This window comes from Mchenga conophoros, linkage group LG5 (assembly GCF_057382185.1).
Source record: "Mchenga conophoros isolate Kocher_MC1m ecotype Shallow Benthic linkage group LG5, M_conophoros_male_GT1.1, whole genome shotgun sequence".
In the NCBI taxonomy this organism is placed as follows: domain Eukaryota; kingdom Metazoa; phylum Chordata; class Actinopteri; order Cichliformes; family Cichlidae; genus Mchenga; species Mchenga conophoros.
The window spans coordinates 23,656,149-23,672,680 of record NC_140530.1 but is presented as its reverse complement, the minus strand read 5'-3'; the positions used below and the strand labels follow the sequence as shown (position 1 = coordinate 23,672,680).

The 16,532-nt window shown below is 41.3% G+C and overlaps 3 protein-coding genes across 8 annotated transcripts in view; 1 reads left to right on the top strand and 2 right to left on the bottom strand.

Annotated features, from left to right (window-relative positions):
• Positions 1-1,772, bottom strand: part of foxj3 (forkhead box J3) — a 101,458-nt gene extending 99,686 nt beyond the window's left edge. For 2 of the 3 annotated variants that reach the window (XM_085274371.1, XM_085274373.1), the window contains exon 1: positions 1,491-1,772. The gene's annotated coding sequence lies outside the window, so the exon portion shown is untranslated. The remainder of the gene's footprint in view (positions 1-1,490) is intronic. The other variant, XM_085274372.1, reaches the window with a different exon arrangement.
• Positions 1,773-5,500: 3,728 nt separating this feature from the next.
• ppcs (phosphopantothenoylcysteine synthetase) lies at positions 5,501-9,213 on the top strand. Of its 4 annotated transcripts, XM_085274369.1 has the most exons (5): positions 5,631-5,764; positions 5,940-5,999; positions 6,988-7,522; positions 7,606-7,709; positions 8,650-9,213. In XM_085274369.1, exons 3-5 carry the CDS (start codon positions 6,991-6,993, stop codon positions 8,974-8,976), a joined length of 963 nt encoding a protein of 320 aa, XP_085130495.1. In that variant the 5' UTR covers positions 5,631-5,764; positions 5,940-5,999; positions 6,988-6,990; the 3' UTR covers positions 8,977-9,213. The 4 variants fall into 4 exon arrangements, with proteins under 4 accessions (XP_085130492.1, XP_085130496.1, XP_085130494.1 ...); XM_085274366.1 differs by lacking the exons at positions 5,631-5,764; positions 5,940-5,999 and adding an exon at positions 5,501-5,614; XM_085274370.1 differs by lacking the exons at positions 5,631-5,764; positions 5,940-5,999 and adding an exon at positions 5,508-5,580.
• Positions 9,207-16,388, bottom strand: utp3 (UTP3 small subunit processome component). Its single transcript, XM_085274365.1, has 16 exons — positions 16,211-16,388; positions 15,846-15,933; positions 15,342-15,398; positions 15,197-15,253; positions 14,987-15,104; positions 14,786-14,854; positions 14,573-14,694; positions 14,341-14,493; positions 14,169-14,240; positions 13,601-13,641; positions 13,425-13,521; positions 11,314-11,451; positions 11,004-11,134; positions 10,458-10,521; positions 9,614-9,721; positions 9,207-9,476 (listed from the first exon to the last, which is right to left on the bottom strand). The coding sequence occupies exons 1-16, from the start codon at positions 16,225-16,227 to the stop codon at positions 9,387-9,389; spliced, it is 1,422 nt and encodes a 473-aa protein (XP_085130491.1). The 5' UTR covers positions 16,228-16,388; the 3' UTR covers positions 9,207-9,386.
• Between the last annotated feature and the right edge of the window lie 144 nt (positions 16,389-16,532).

Sequence of the window (16,532 nt, the reverse complement as noted above, 5' to 3'; positions counted from 1 at the left end):
GTGTCTTCTACAGCTGCACGCACAGATAGCCTCGATCCAGACAGCTCTGTGGGCCTGCTATTTAAAGGATGGGTGATTAAGAAGCAAACCAGGTCTGACCTTTGATTGTGGGTGCTGACTAACGCTATGGGCATTTTGTTAGTTGAAGCATAAGGTCTGGCATGGTTGGGATGTTAGGGGGGAATTTATTACGCTTGGATTTAGTCATAAATTTAACCTTTTTTCGCCGGCTTTATGGCAAATTTAATTGAGAGTATATGATGATTAGCTCGTTGCAAGCCCATCTCTGCAATAGCACACTGAATCCGTTGATAAAGCCTGCACGAGTTGACAGCAGTGCAAATTAAGAGTTCAGTCATCCATCTTTTAATAAAGGAAGTCGGGATAAAAAGGGAAGAGCGCCGTTTTTGTACACAACTACATGCAAATGTCGCAGCTGTTTTGTTTTGGGGTTTTGTGTGTGTGTGTGTGTGTGTGTGTGTGTGTGTGTGTGTGTGTGTGTGTGTGTGTGTGTGTTATTCTGAACGATCACAAACTCACTACTAGAAAAAAACATAAGAGATAAGAAAAAGCATGCCCCGAGAAATCTTGCACAAATGACCAAAGAGTTAACCGCAATACCCGCCTGTGCCGTCTCAGGACAATGCACAGCGGCACAGAGGCAGACTGGAGATCAAAATCAGCGGCGTAAAATGCACCTGAAACACGCTTTGCACTTGTTGATTGCCCAGCCTCATGACAATCCTTCGCCCTTCTCACACAGGTCGACTAGATTTTTGAGGGGGTCCCCCCCCCATCTTTTTCATGCTAGGATCATTATTTTTCCTGCAGGAATTTATAACCTCGCCCGAGAAGCAGACGATTGACAGACGAGAAAACACACTGCAACAGCTGTGAGTCAAATACCGTCAGAGCACGCAGGAAAGCCAAATGACACTGGGCTCATGCACACACTCACTCCATGCTGGACACACATCGTCTCACATACCAAACAGCTAGCTTAACGATAGCTGTGGAGGGCTGGGGTAGGTCATTATACAGCCACCTAAAGCGAGGAAAAGCACAAGCGTACACACAAACACACCTAGCCCTGGCCCTGGAGAAAGCGCCCACAACACTCTGCTAAAGTTAGCTGGCTACCAAAACTGGCTAGCTAGCTGTCAAAGTTGCCCTGTCAGTTGTCACCGGTTGCACGGCGGTGTTAGCAGGCTAACGCAAGAGCTGTCAACTTGGAGAGTTGCAGCAGCACGGCCGGGGTGTACTAACACTGACCACGGGGGAAACACTGACTGGCTCCCTGAGCAGAAGAAGAAGGGGGGAAAAAAAACCAGGAGTCCCCCCTCACGCCTCAGCACAGCGAGTGGAGAACCGTGTGTCAGGGCCTGTTCACTGGGCGCAATCCCCACAACTTCAGTGCAGCTCACTTCCCCGTTAAAGTCGTCCATTTCGTGGGCCTTAGTTCAACTTCCATGCCCGTATAGCTCACTTACTCAGGGTGAAAGCTGCTGTGACGGTGGCTCTCTGTAATCCTCACGGTAGTTTTCAGAGTAACTGTCTCCCCCCTTCCTTCACCTCCTCTTCTTCGGATAGCGGGTTGCCCTCCCCCCTCGGGGATGTCCTGCGCTCCTGACGCTATCGTCCTGTGTGAAGAGCCGCTGTGACCGTGGCTTCGCCGGTGTGCCTGCGGTGCCGTGGCGTCCCTCTTCAGCTTCTCTCCGCCTTCACCCGTTCGCCTTTCTTTCGGCGGCCGAGCCAACATCCGGGACTCTCCCCTCTTTGGGTTAAGTGCCCGGAACTACTTTCACATAGACAGCTCACATGAAGGTTTCTTTTCTCTCTCTCTCTCTCTGTCTTTCACTACCCCTGCCGCCACAGAAACTAGCGCGCGGTTAAATGCACACGCCCGCAGTGGAAAAAGCACCCGCACACACGAAAGCACTTCAATCAATAAAAATGATCCGTGATATCTGCTTTATTTATTGCGCACTGGGTGTAAATGTAGCTCAAAGTGCGCAGAAAAATAGAGGCAACATCACAGAATAAAAGCAGGAGGCGCGGGGGGGGGGATTGAATACAGTCCACATGGTCTGATAAGTCACCTTTTTTTTAATAAAAGGTGTGTAAGTTTTAACCAGTGGCTTTATTTATACTTATTCAAAGGTTAAATCATTTAGTAAAACTGTAGCCTACTTACAAGCTCTAACAGGTTTCCAGGTCTATTAAATGGGTGTATGCTGCTTTCATTGTAATAAGTGGGTTATAAATTGTGGCAGCCATCAAGTCTGCAGATAGCTCACACGTTAATAAGATGTTAATAAAGGGTAAAATCCCTAGAAAATAATTAAAAAATATCTCTAAATCAATACAAACCTCATGCAGCATGCCTTTTTTCTTTAAGTTGCTCTGATTATTAATTATTAACTGCTGAAACTGCAATAAGTTACTACTTGCAAACTTGTATGAAGCATGCCTTTTTAGGAAGTGATACCCACAGGAAGTGTAGATCAAAGATCGGATGAAAGAGTTTAATTAAAATGTGCATCTTTTAAGGAGTAGGTGTTTCAGAGAAATGAAATAGACAGTGATAAAAGACAAGCATTAGTGTTTTGAAACAGCACGATACAGGATCATCTCCATACAAAGGTGCAGTTTTAGCTCAGTTACCACAGTTGGGGGAAAAAAGACCTAAAAATAACAGGCTGGTGTTTCTAAACTTAACCCTGTACTGAATCAACCTTTACTGCAGGAGCATGTGCACACATGTAAGTGGTCCGAGCCTATGTAAATATAGCGAGCTTAAAAACTATTTAAAATGTCCATTGCACAATGTGAACTGCACCATAAATTCACAGAGCAAAAAAAAAAAAAATTGCCAGCAATAACATGACACTAATGGGCTCAGTGACCTCAATGCCCGCAATCACTTCAAAGCAGTTGTAAGCAGTATTATAACAACGGAAGGAAAAGTTTACCGTGGCATCGCCTTAATTTTCATTCATGCTTCTTCTGGGCTTTTTATATGGGATAATTTAAGAAACTGGAAGTGTGTGATAGAGGTGTGGTTGTTGTATGTGGGGAATTTGGTTGCCTTTTTTTGAATTGTTCTGTCTGTTCTTCTGCCAAAGTGTTGCAATCATTTAATTAGTGTGAAGGTTTTATGCTCACTAATATCTGGATGTCCTTTAACTCCACTCATAAAGCTCGACCTTCAACGCGGAGGCTTGCAGAGGCCATCAAAAGAGAAATATCAGCATGGCATCTTTAGTGCAAAACAATGATCCTGAAAAAATACAAGCAATCACTACATCGATTTATGTTTTTTCCAGCTATTTTTATTATTAATACTTTATTTAGAATTTTCCATGTCACTTATTTTCACCTAAGCTACAACATATATTTTTATTACTTAGTTATTATCATTATTATAATTAATAGTTATTTTATTAGTTATGCAAACAGATATCATATTGTTCTGATATCTAGTAAAAAAAAGTTATTTAGCTTTTACAAATGTGCATCGCATGCGCTTAAACTGGAAGGGAAAACAATGCAATTAAGTACGCACGTGAAGGTAGCAGCCGAAGTGGTGCAACTGTCCTTCCAACGGTGCAGCAGCGGCACCTGCCGGTCGATTGCGGAACTGCCGCCAATAAATCCTAAAAATATGGAACAAGACAATTGATAAACGATTAAAGTCTTAAAATAAAAGATTTGTAGGTATACTGGCTCAGCCTGCCCTCCTCTAGCTTATGATGTGCCACTTTAGGCTGAAATAAAAAGTTTATGGTGAATAAAACTTATATATCCCAAAATAGTTTTCACACTGACCAAGCAGTTGATTTTTGTGAGTTGTTATTGGTTAGTTTCTCAGTTGATTTCTTTAGTTTTTGAAAATCACAAATCCTGAAAATGGACTTTCCTTAGCTACATCTTTTTGTATATATGTATATATATTTTATATATTTTGTGTGTGTGCGTGTATATATATATACATATATATACATATATACATATATATACATATATATATATATATATATATATATATATATATCTATATATATCTATATATATATATATATATATATATATAGAGAGAGAGAGAGAGAGAGAGAGAGAGAGAGAGAGAGAGAGAGAGAGAGAGACACTTTATTGAAACTACAACTGAACTTGTTGTGTTACAGCAGCATGATAAAGAAAAAAAAACTAGTTCAGTCCACGATAAACAACAAATAAGCAACACAGATTTTAAAAAGTGCCACAGGCACCTGGTAAGGGCCTTACACTATGAGATGGTGTCATAACAGTAACAACAACAACAAAGAAAAAAGGAGATCAGATAATAAAAAAATTGTTAACTTAATGAAAAATAAGAATTTATACAACTCGCCTGTCACATTTACATAAACTATTACATAAAAACTGTGCATTACACCTTTAACCCTTACATACTGTTCAGATCAAATTTGGATAGCAGTAAAAATAAAAATTTGAAATGAAAGTAACACAAACAATAAACCAGAAAAATATTGAAATACTGTCTGTGTTCCCATCACAATTGCTCCAATTCCCACAGAGACAGACTGTCGAGTCTTTGAAACAGTGAAATAGGATGCACTTAAGGAGCAGAGTTTAGAGGACACAAGATCTGCACAGTCAGCTGGAATGCAATGAAACAATCTAAAGCTAAACTAATTAAAACACATTTATTCTTAGATAAATGAGATTAAACTAGTTCTAAGCTAAGCGATTGAAAGAGGGCTTGGAAGGATCATATTGTAATGCACTTACATTTCTATAGGTCTGTTCTAGTTTTACTAGCTGCTCAGTAAGTGCTTTATTTATTAAAAAAATAAATGCGTTCACAAAAGCAGACTTTTCCCTTAAACTATAAAAACATAACTTTTGCCTAAAATTAAAAATAACAGTAAAAATGTTCAGATTGTCATATTTCTAATCCACTTGTTTTTGGTTTGGATTATTATTAATATTCATCTTAATCTCAGATTTAAACACAAATGACATGTACAAGACACATATATGAAATAAAACATATATTTTGTACATATACATATATATATATTGAATTTCAAATAAACGCATTTTTCTCCTCCCCGAAAAGCTTGTATTTAAATCTTTTTCAAAACTTACCAGAAATTAGATGTACAAACGCGCACCAACATCCAAAGAAAAGGAGCTTTCAATGATGCTGTTGCTTGTCAAACTAGTCGCACACAAAGTTCAATTCAACATTTTGTCTTTGCTCGTCGACTGTATCTGCTGATTCAGTGGGACAGTCCAGTGCAAAAAGATCCCCTTTTTGAGAGAAATTCCCCTTGTCCTCTCCGTTGATGCTCGGGTTTTATAAAGTTTGACACTTCAAGCAGGAGGGAAAAATAATTGACGCACTGCTGACTCAAAAGCAGACTACCATTTCTTTGTTTAATACCGCAAATGGCCGCTAGGGGAGCTGGAGGCGTTGTGCTGTATTTATAAAAACCAAAGAGTTGGCCTTCAGGAAGTGCACAAGTTGTTTGGAGGTATCCGAATACCAAAGTGGGGTGTTTTGAAGTTTTGTCTGTGAGTCTGAGACGTCGTTTACGTTTTATATAAGGTATTACCGCAGTTGCAAGTAACCTACAAACATCATGTAGCGCTATGTCGTGTCGCCTTTCTTATTACTGAACATTAAGTAGCCAAAGAAAGTGTCCACCTTCTACTTTGACAGCGTGTTTACTGTCGCGTGTCATTTAACCGCAAACAGGTGTGTATCACGTCAGTGTTGTGCTGTGAAGTTCACCCATACGTAACGATGATGCGAGAATATGCATTAATGTAAACTTAGCCTGTTATTCGACCTGTAAACGGATCAGTGAACAAAGCGAGGATTTTCAGGGAGGCGTGGGTTTATTTCTTCATATTCTTCTTCTTCTCATTAGTCAGCTGTAACATTTGGAAACCACAGGCTATGGGACAAACAGCTATAGATACAAACATAGGTAAGACATAATATCAGAAATACCACGATATAAAAACAGACTGTAAAAAAGTGGACAGTTTAAGTTATTGCACCTATATGTTTAAACACTTTTGGCACTTTGCTAGAGAAACTAAGCAGAGCTCTTTGAGGGACAGAGGCCTATACAGTCAGGACAAGTAGATGATTAGTGTTGGTTGAACCTGTATAAATGTTAAATGACGACAACATTTTAAGATCTAGCCCCCCTGGTGACCTTGAATTTGATAAGCAGAAGGGGGTGGATGGATGCATCCACCCCACCTAATAAAGTGTGAATTCAGTTTACTTTATGCTTATGTATTGCACATTTTGGGTTTTTTTCTTAAATTTTATGTAAATGTACAACGATCATGGCCATCCAGCACACCATTAATTCTTGTTACCGTCAGGTAGACGTTACAGGAGGATGGCTGCACGTACATTTACAGTGCTTAATAAATTCAGCAGATCGTCACCCAGAGTAATGCTTATGCTACACTGGCCTAAATTTAAAGTATTGGCAATTTTTTATCTTTCTGTAATGATTAACCCACCAGTATGCACAAGTCCTTTAATCAAAATAATATTTACAATACTATAATACAATAATACAAATATTATTTTTATCCATGAATTTTCAAATGCGCTGTTTTACCAAAAAAAGAGAAGAAAATAGTGAAGCACAGAATTAACAGTCTTCATTAACTGTCATTTTCTAAATACTGAACGGGAAAATGTAGTTTTTGTGGTTAAATGTCACGCTTTGGGTGTAAAATTATCAGCATTATTTTAATATTGTCCCAGTCAGCTTTATTAAAGTAGGCCCAGTGTGATTTATAACTGTACATCCATAAATTTGTGACCTGCAGAAACCAACAGCGAGGTAATCTGATACTGAAATGTCCCACTTTGAAAACAGACCTGTCACTGGAGACTGTTGAATCACATTAGGCATCACTTAAAGATGCCTCCTTCTTCTCTCTTGTCAGGTGATGGCTGAACCCAGAATATCATCTATTGATGGGAAGTTAGCAGAAGAATTTGCTGTTCCCTCCCATGTGGAGGAGGTCAAAGAGAAGATGGCTGCTTTTGCCAGCTTTCATGCAGAAGCAGGCCGAAAGGTGGTTCTCATCACTTCAGGAGGCACCAAGGTTCCCCTGGAGTCCCGCACTGTTCGCTTCCTCGATAACTTCAGCAGCGGCAGGCGAGGAGCCTCCTCTGCAGAGTATTTCATAGACTCTGGTTATGCAGTCATTTTCCTACACAGGCATCGCTCACTCTACCCCTACACACGGATGTTTTTAACCATCAACATGCTGGACGCTCTGGAGTTTCAAGGTGGAGGAGCGCCTGGTAATACTGGTGAAGTGGTGGTTAATCAGCAGGTGCTGCCGAACATTGCCAAAGTACTGAAGAGATACGAGGAGGTGAAAAAAAGCAGACTTCTTCTGCCTATCGAGTTCAGCACTCTGTCAGAGTATCTGCACCTACTCAAAGCAGCAGCGCAGGCTCTCAGCAAAATAGGTAACAGCAGGTTAAAGGCCTGAGCTGTGGCTTTGTCTAACATACGTTCAAAACATCTTCACAAGTGTTTGTTCTGCCCTTAGGATCAAAGGCTATGTTTTACTTGGCTGCAGCAGTGTCTGATTTCTACATCCCAGCATCTGAGATGCCTGAACACAAAATCCAGTCTTCCAACGGACCTCTTCAGGTGAGGGTGGGGGGAAATGGTGTTATTGGTCTGCTTTTTATTCACCACTTCAGTTCGGAGGTGTGTAAAAGGAAGCATGAGATGTGAGTACGAAGGGGGTTCACTGCTTATGGGGGAATATTGCCATGGTAACATATGCTGCTAACCTAATGATAATTAGAGAGTCATCGTTCCTGGAAGATCCCCAGACCTCTGTGTACGGATACCACAGTGTCTTTGTGTCTGATGAGCATCAATAAGAAATACAGATACTTGGATGAAGCTTTATTTTTTCCTGTTGGTTGCAAATAATTTTACTTTTATTGTTATATAAGCATCAATATATGGTCCTAAAACTGAGCACTAATTTATACTTACAGCTAGGGAATAAACTCCAGGCTGTGAACCCTTACGCTTGCGGTCCCCAACCCCCGGGGCATGGTCCGTGAGTCGTTTGGTACCGGGCCCCGAGAGTCGAAGCTTGGGTGTGAAATTTGTAGTTTCCCTGGGTTTTTTTTTTACCGTGTTGTAGTTGTGTCTTATTTTGAAAGAAATATTTATACATTACCATAGCGACCAGAGAGCATTAAAGGGCAGAGAGGAAGATCTTACTCTTAATGTTGTTGGAGCATTTCAGGAGGACGCTGCTAATGAAGTTCCACAATTACACAGTTAATTTGCGTTTATTATATTTAGAAAATACCAGTTTTTGTCTTGGTCATATAATTTTATTTTGTTGTATTTATCCGCGACACCTTAAAGGCCGGTCTGTGAAAATATGGTCTGACATTAAACCGGTCCGTGGAGCAAAACGGGTTGGGGAACTGCTGCGTTAAACAGCTGCACATACTTTCAATTCAGCAGTTGTTATTGTTGCTCCTCTCAGCTGCTGAATTACATTTTCCTGTGCGTATGCCTCTTTAGTCTTGCCAGTAATTACAATTTTTCTTCTGCCCTTCAGCTGAGCTTGAAAATGGTCCCCAAGATATTGTCCCCACTGGTGAAAGAATGGGCACCTCAGGCATTTGTCATATCCTTCAAACTCGAGACTGATGCGTCGATCCTGCTGGACAAGGCTCGACGAGCTCTGGATACCTACAGGCACCAAGCAGTGGTGGCCAACGTACTGGACTCTAGGCGGGGTTATGTGGTGGTGGTGACCCTTGAGACTCAGGCTGAGCTAATCCTAACTGAGGAGGATGTGAAGAATGAGGTGGAGATAGAAGAGAGGATAGTCAGCAACTTGACGTCGGCGCATGACAACTTCATAACTCAACAAGTGGCTTGATAGAACGTATCTGCATGTCTGAGCAGCTTTAAGTTGTGTCTGTATTCTTACGTGATCCACATTGGGCTGCAATTCATACCTGCCTGTTCTGCTGGCAAGTTACTGTATATTCAGTATGCTCTACTGTTGCAAAACCTTAGCGACAACTGTAAGTCACATCTTCCTTGTTTGTTGTGTGTGTTCTAAGAATGAACCTCGAAGCATTAAACGCAGTCTCTGTAGAGGGACAATATCCAGGTTTTAAAATGTTTATTCACACTTTCTAGTAATCAGAAAAGCAGTTTCAAGTTTTAAAACAATGACAATATTTTCTTTCCTGCAAGGTTTTCCAATAATAAACATTTAAAATCACAGTCCACTGGTACTGGTTCAATCTCACTGCCACACTTGGCAGCATATTCTGGACTCGGTTACTTGAGTTTGACACTCTTCTTGACACCAGCACGAATACCAGACAGCTCTCCGCTGTATCTCGTCTCTTCGTGACGAACCTCTCGGACCTGGCGAAACGATAAGCAGCAATTTTAAAACGCATCGCAGAAATGTGTGTCACAATCCAGCACATCCTCTTTAAGAGTCTTCAGACAATCCCTGAAATCCTTGCTCAACGATGTAATAAAACATGTTGAATACAGACCTGTCCCTTTCTGCGGATTTTAGCCCGTCTGAACTTCTCTCTGTGCTTGACTCTGGGATTACGGTCAATTTTCTTCCTTTTCGGCGTGAGCCCCTTGTTCTTGGCCATCTGTGGAATTGTTAGACAAACATAATTAATACAATTCAGAAATCAGTGTCACACACTGGATCTAGAAAACTTGAAGGAGGAGAATCCAGAGATGTAAACACGCAGTGCTGTGGAGAACACTTTAAAGCTTGCACTTACGTACTTTTAAAGGATAATTAAGCTGAATTTTGCAAACACGCTCTCTGAAGCTGTAGCAAAACAACTTGATATGCACACTACAATCCATTTTCTTGAACTAGAGCTAGATAAAATCTTTAGTGTACTACTGCGAGTGCCCAGCAGATGGCACTCAATCACGTTTATTAACACCAGTACTTCCAAAAGTGTAGTTTAGACTCCATTCTCCAACAACCGTAATGGCAAATAAATGACTACTTCAAGAAGTTAAGTTGTTCATTTTTAACATTTTCAGTTATTTAATTGGGTCGAAATTATTAATCTGTTATCCAACTACAATCCTTTGTATATTTATCAATTACATATACAATATAGACATGATTTTTTTTATTTATTTATTTTTTTAAAATACCTAGAGGTCAAAATGAGTAAGCATACAAAGACATATGCTTGTGTAACACTAAAAAAAACAAATGTATCCATAGTTATAAAATGTAATGCTTGGATAATTATTAAACAAGCTGTGGCATATGCTACAGTTATCAGTGGGCTCCATCCATTAAATTTCTGCTGTAAGTACTCATGTTTTGTGCAAATACATGACTGTATCACTCAGTACCTGGTAAGTGATTCCTCTCTTTGCATTTGGATCCAATTCTTCCTCTTCTTCATTCTCCTCCATCCTGTAACACAAAGATTTTCTTAATGTTTCACTCTCCTGGTTGATTTTACCTTATATAAATTTGATTCAGTACTACCAAAATATCCAATATGGCTCTTTTGGTGAATACTCTACCAGAGGCACAGTGTCATTTTGGCAACTGAACACCAGTCTGTCCTGTAACTGCTCTCTACATGTTTAGAGCCAAGCCACACATATTTCAGCTCCCCAATAATACTGGTGTTTAAATAGAACTGAACCACTCAGAGGGATGTAAGACTTTAGAGTGAGCAGAGCAGTTTGCAGTGTTTCAGGCTTCTGAAAAATTTCAGTGTATTTCCCAATACTATAGTATATCAAATGTGCTACATCGTGACATCTATTGCAACATGCAAGTCGGCACGGATTCCTGTTATTCTGACCCCAAATCCTCTGCATATCAAAGACACATCCCATGAGTACACTTCCTGTACTTTTACTGCAAGTTAAAAAGTGCATACTTACATTTCATCTTCTGGATTATTGCCCTTCCTCTTTAATTTTAACCGTTCCTCTGCCTCTTTGTAGAAGCGTAGAGCTTCTTCCTCATCCAGGTCAGAGTCTGACTCCTCCTCGGGCACAGCTTCTCCAGATTCCTGTATCCAGTGGGTGCGTGCACACATACGCACACATTAGCAATCAATATAAAAGTTAAACGTCGGCACTAGGGGTCATCTGAGGATGCTCTTTATGTATATCAATGTTGTCGAAGAGTGTCCTCAGATAACCCCTGGTGCAGACGTAATATAGTAGTATATTAATGTTGTTCTCTTACCTTTTCCTTCCTGTTTGAAACTTTAGACTTCTTGCCTTCTGCTTGCTTGCTTCCTGCCTTATTTTCCTCTCCACCAGCTAGTAGCTGGCGAAACTCTGGAGCGAGCCGAGCATCTACTGCGCCTAGTTCATTGATGAGCTGCAAGCAGGCATCAGAGACTCAGTAAGACATTTTGCATTTTGTGGATTTTTGTGATCAGCTTTGTAGGATGTGTGTCAGGAGAGATTTCATAATCGTGTGTCTCATGGTGCTGGTTTGGAGTGTCAATACAGTGAAATCACAAATAAAAGATGCCGACCAAAGTAACAAACACACAGTAAAAGATTTTGGCTTTTAGTTGCAACAAACAGCTACTATTTTAACCCCTGTGAACCTGACCTGCTGAGCCTGAAGTATCTCACTGATGCCGTTTATTTACACTCAACAAAAATATAAACGCAACACCTTTGTTACTGCTCCCATTCCCCATGGGATGGACGTAGAGACCTAAAATTCATTCCAGATACACAATATAACCATCCCTCCCAAACAGTGGTCACAAATCAGTCCAAATGTGTGGTAGTGGGCACATCTGCTATATTGAGATAATCCATCCCACCTCACAGGTGTGCCACATCAGGATGCTGATCTGACATCATGAGTAGTGCACAGGTGTACCTCAGACTGCCCACAACAAAAGGCCACCCTGGAATGTGCAGTTTTTTGCGCTATTGGGGGTCTGGGGACCCAGAACCGGTCAGTATCTGGTGTGACCACCATTTGCCTCATGCAGTGCAACACATCGTCGCATGGAGTCTATCAGATTGTCAATTGTGGCCTGTGGAATGTTGGTCCACTCCACTTCAATGGCTGTGCGAGGTTGTTGGATATTCGTGGGAACTGGTACACGCTGTCGTATACGCCGGTCAAGCACATCCCGAACATGCTCAATGGGTGACATGTCCGGTGAGTATGCTGGCCATGCAAGAACTGGGACATTCTCAGCTGCCATCTGCCCTGAACAATGTGAACCATGATTCATCCGTGAAGCGCACACCTCTCCAACGTGCCAGACGCCATCGAATGTGAGCATTTGCCCACACAAGTCTGTTACGGCGACGAGCTGGAGTCAGGTCAAGACCCCGATGAGGACGACGGGCATGCAGTTGAGCGTCCCTGAGACGGTTTCTGACAGTTTGTGCAGAAATTGTTTGGTTGTGCAAACCAATTGTTCCAGCAGCTGTCTGGGTGGCTGGTCTCAGACGACCTTGGAGGTGAACCTGCTGGATGTGGAGGTCCTGGGCTGGTGTGGTTACACGAGGTCTGCGGTTGTGAGGCCGGTTGGATGTGCTGCCATATTCTCTGAAACGCCTGTGGAGACGGCTTATGGTTGAGAAATGAACATTCAATGCACGGGCGACAGATCTGGTTGACATTCCTGCTGTCAGCATGCCAGTTGCACGCTCCCTCATTGCTTGTGGCATCTGTGGCATTTTGCTGTGAGACAAAACTGCACATTCCAGGGTGGCCTTTTGTTGTGGGCAGTCTGAGGTACACCTGTGCACTACTCATGATGTCAGATCAGCATCCTGATGTGGCACACCTGTGAGGTGGGATGGATTATCTCAATATAGCAGATGTGCCCACTACCACACATTTGGACTGATTTGTGACCACTGTTTGGGAGGGATGGTTATATTGTGTATCTGGAATGAATTTTAGGTCTCTACGTCCATCCCATGGGGAATGGGAGCAAAAACAAAAGTGTTGCGTTTATATTTTTGTTGAGTGTAATTCAGATCAAAGTGCATATAAGCGTGGATTACCTGCACATATTTACAAGAAGAGAGCTCCACTGATGATTCCCAACACCCGACTGACTGAACTGAGTTTAGCATTTCAAAGTTAATTAATTCAAAGTTCAGGGTTTGTTCTGAGTTTGCTAAACCTGCCTTTTGGGTTCAGCTCTAGGGCTCATAATCACACATCCTGCGACAATCCTCTTGGACTCATAACAGAGCCTACAAATGTTGAGCTTTCGCGTGCTTTTTTTTTTTAATTAAAGTACCAAATCTAGGAGAAACTGCTCACCTGTTTTTCAGCATGGTCTAAACATCAGTGTGTGGACTTACATTTCTGTAGGTGAGCAGTCTTTCAATCACAGGGTGGTTGTGAGCAGGTATCCGCTTTGCTTTCAGCACCAAGTAGAAGCTGATGTTTGTGCAGTAACTGTGGCAGGAGAGAAACATCATTCAGTGACAGAGCGTGACAGTTTGTCGTGTGAGTCTACGATCCAATCACAACTTACTTGAGATAAAGTTGCTGCTTTGTCTTCAGGTAATTGGCACCCTTTAGGTAAAAAAAACAAAACAAACAAGGATGAAAGATGTTCAGATTCACATCGTTGATTTTCATGATATTGATGACATGTTCCTGTATACTCAAACACGTCTACACAAGCAAAAAGTTGGTGGTTTGATTCCAGCCAGAGATATATGGATGTGGATTTGCATGTGGACGCGTATCCGGTGTAAAAATCTGAGCAGCTGAAAGTAGCTTACTTACAAATAAGGCTGTAAGCAGTGCACCACAAGTATGAGTATCTTCTCCTTTCATCATGATTAAAGGTTGGAAACACAGAGGAACTTACAATACAATCACAATTTGTTTCCCTAGATAATGGTGCAGATACAAGAAAGACACAGGCGTCATGGTGTTGACGCCTGTGTCCATCATTATTCATTAAATTCTGGCCACCTGATAAAGAAAGCCCAATGATAGTATAATTAAGCTCAGTTTTGATCTCTACTGGTCCCTTGAACAACTGCATGCTTCTTACAGTAACACCATGAGAAAATGTAGCCAAGTGTGCTCACCTTTCCTGCAGGGATCTTTCCCTCCTTAACCATTTGCATGAGAGGCTGAAGCTCATTCTTGAGCTCGTTAAGCTGTACAAAGAAACAGGAATAAGTCACATCTATTGCACGTCACTTGAAAATTTAAAGGCTCTTTAAGTCTGAAGTTGCGTCCTTCCTATTTGTCTCTTACCTTTGCCTTGAAGTCCTGAATAAGCTCAAGCAGCTCTGGTGACTCTTTCTTCAAAAGCTTCATTTTTTCCTTCTGAGACATCTGCTTCAGGTCTTTCACAATCCTCTCCTCTTTTTCCACAGGCTTGCTTTCATCCTTCTCCACAGCAAATTCCTTCATTTAGGCAAAGACGTACAATTAGAATTAGACGTTTCTGTCAGCATGTCATTAGGCCTACGAGAGAGATAAATACCTGAAAAAAGTTCAAATCATAATCCTCCTCGCTCAGATTTGCAGCTAAACGTTTTTGGATGTTTTTAGCCTCTTCTTCTTCTTCTTGTTCCTCAGCCTCCAACTCTTCTTGCGATTTCCCTTCTGTAATAACAGTGATCGAAATGTTGCATAATAAAAGATAATGCAATCATCACACAATGCAATAATACGGCTTGAGATAAAAGGTTCTTACTTGAGGTCACATAATCTGAATCGTAGAACATTTTTTTCTTTCTGCCCCAGGCCATTTCATTAGGGAGCTCTGCAGCAGACAATGTAAACACAGTGAGATAGGCTCAAAATGAAAAGCACACACACACACACACACACACACACACACACACACACACACACACACACACACACACACACACACACACACACGTCAATTTACCGTCCTCATTTCTCCCTTCTAAATCACTCTCCATATCTGTCCCCTCTTCCTCATTTTCTTCTTCTTCCTCCCCTTCATCATCTTCCGACTCAGAAAGATCCAGGGGCATCACCTCCTCCTGTGAAATTCCGATAATCTCAGGTTTCTTCTCGGCTGTTCCTCTACATTTTTCACCTGCAGTTACTTTTAAACAAACACGTACGACATTACCTCATCGTCCACTTCCTCCCGGTCGCTCTCCATTTGAACACCTCGGGCGAGAAGTTTCTGCGGCAAAGACACCGGAGCACGAAGAAAGGTTACAGAACACAACTGTTGCACTGCACACCTACCGTAGTACAAATAAAGAACTTACTGCAATCTTCTCATCATGAAACTCATCAATCTTGTCTTTTGTGTATGTTGAGGATTTCTGAATGAGAAAAGAGAAAACACCTTTGAGAATGAAAACAGTTGTATCAAGTCACCATATGAGAGCATGCTGGTCTTTATTTAGTTTATTCTTCACAGGTCATCAAGGTTTGGCTCAACGTAGATATTACCGCTTTGTTGGTTACAGAAAGCAACAGTTTAATCATACGATCAGGCAAGATTTCAGATCTTGTTTTTATTATTTTAAAGCTATAATTTGACCTCTCTTTTCAAAGTAATATTTTGTCCCCCTTAAAGTTACCAACTACCCTCTAGTTTAGAAATCAGAGGACAATACCGACTTGGGTAAAGTAAGCAAAGAGCCACACACTGAGTAACTGTAACATAATGTGAAATCATGTTAAACTCCAAAGAAATCATTAAAACCTTATCCCCCACATCCATGCAAACTTCTGACCACAGCTGTATAAAACACTGCGTGTCTTACCTTATCAGGGACAGGCATGTCGTTGTAGGCTTCAGGGTCGTCTTCATCATAGACCTCATCCTTGTTTGGCCGCTGCGCGTGTTTTCCCCTGAACAGCAAAAGACAAATAACAAATAAAGACTCAAAACTTCTGGTTAAATACCAGATTTATTTTTCCCGGATCACTCCACACTTCACTAGCGCCAGCTCCCATCACAGCAGTGGAGTATAAATCATGCACCCGTATGCTTGTAAATTAAGACTAACAACTTATCGTTGTTTCTACAACACTGCACGCCAATTGTGACCACACGAAACCCCAGAAAAACAGAGCAGAGACGCTATAAAGACAAGCTAACAGGTAGATACATCTTAGCCAAACTTACCGTTTTGCTCGAACCATGATGAACCAGCTTCACACACAGCGGACAATAAACCACGTCTGTGTGCGTATAAATGCAGATTAAAACTGAATATATCCACTTCAGTTAACTGCACACATCTGTTTTACTCACTGGATACCATGTGCCACAAGAAACGTCCCCTTCCTCTTCAGCTCAAACGGCAACCAGAGAGGAAACTTACCGCCCCCTGCTGTCCTGGAGGATTTCTACAAACTGTGCGGAGAGTTATCTGACCATTCATCTCTACATGTGTGTATTTATTCTTTGAAAAATTGGTCCCCAACATCGCATAATAAAATAATTT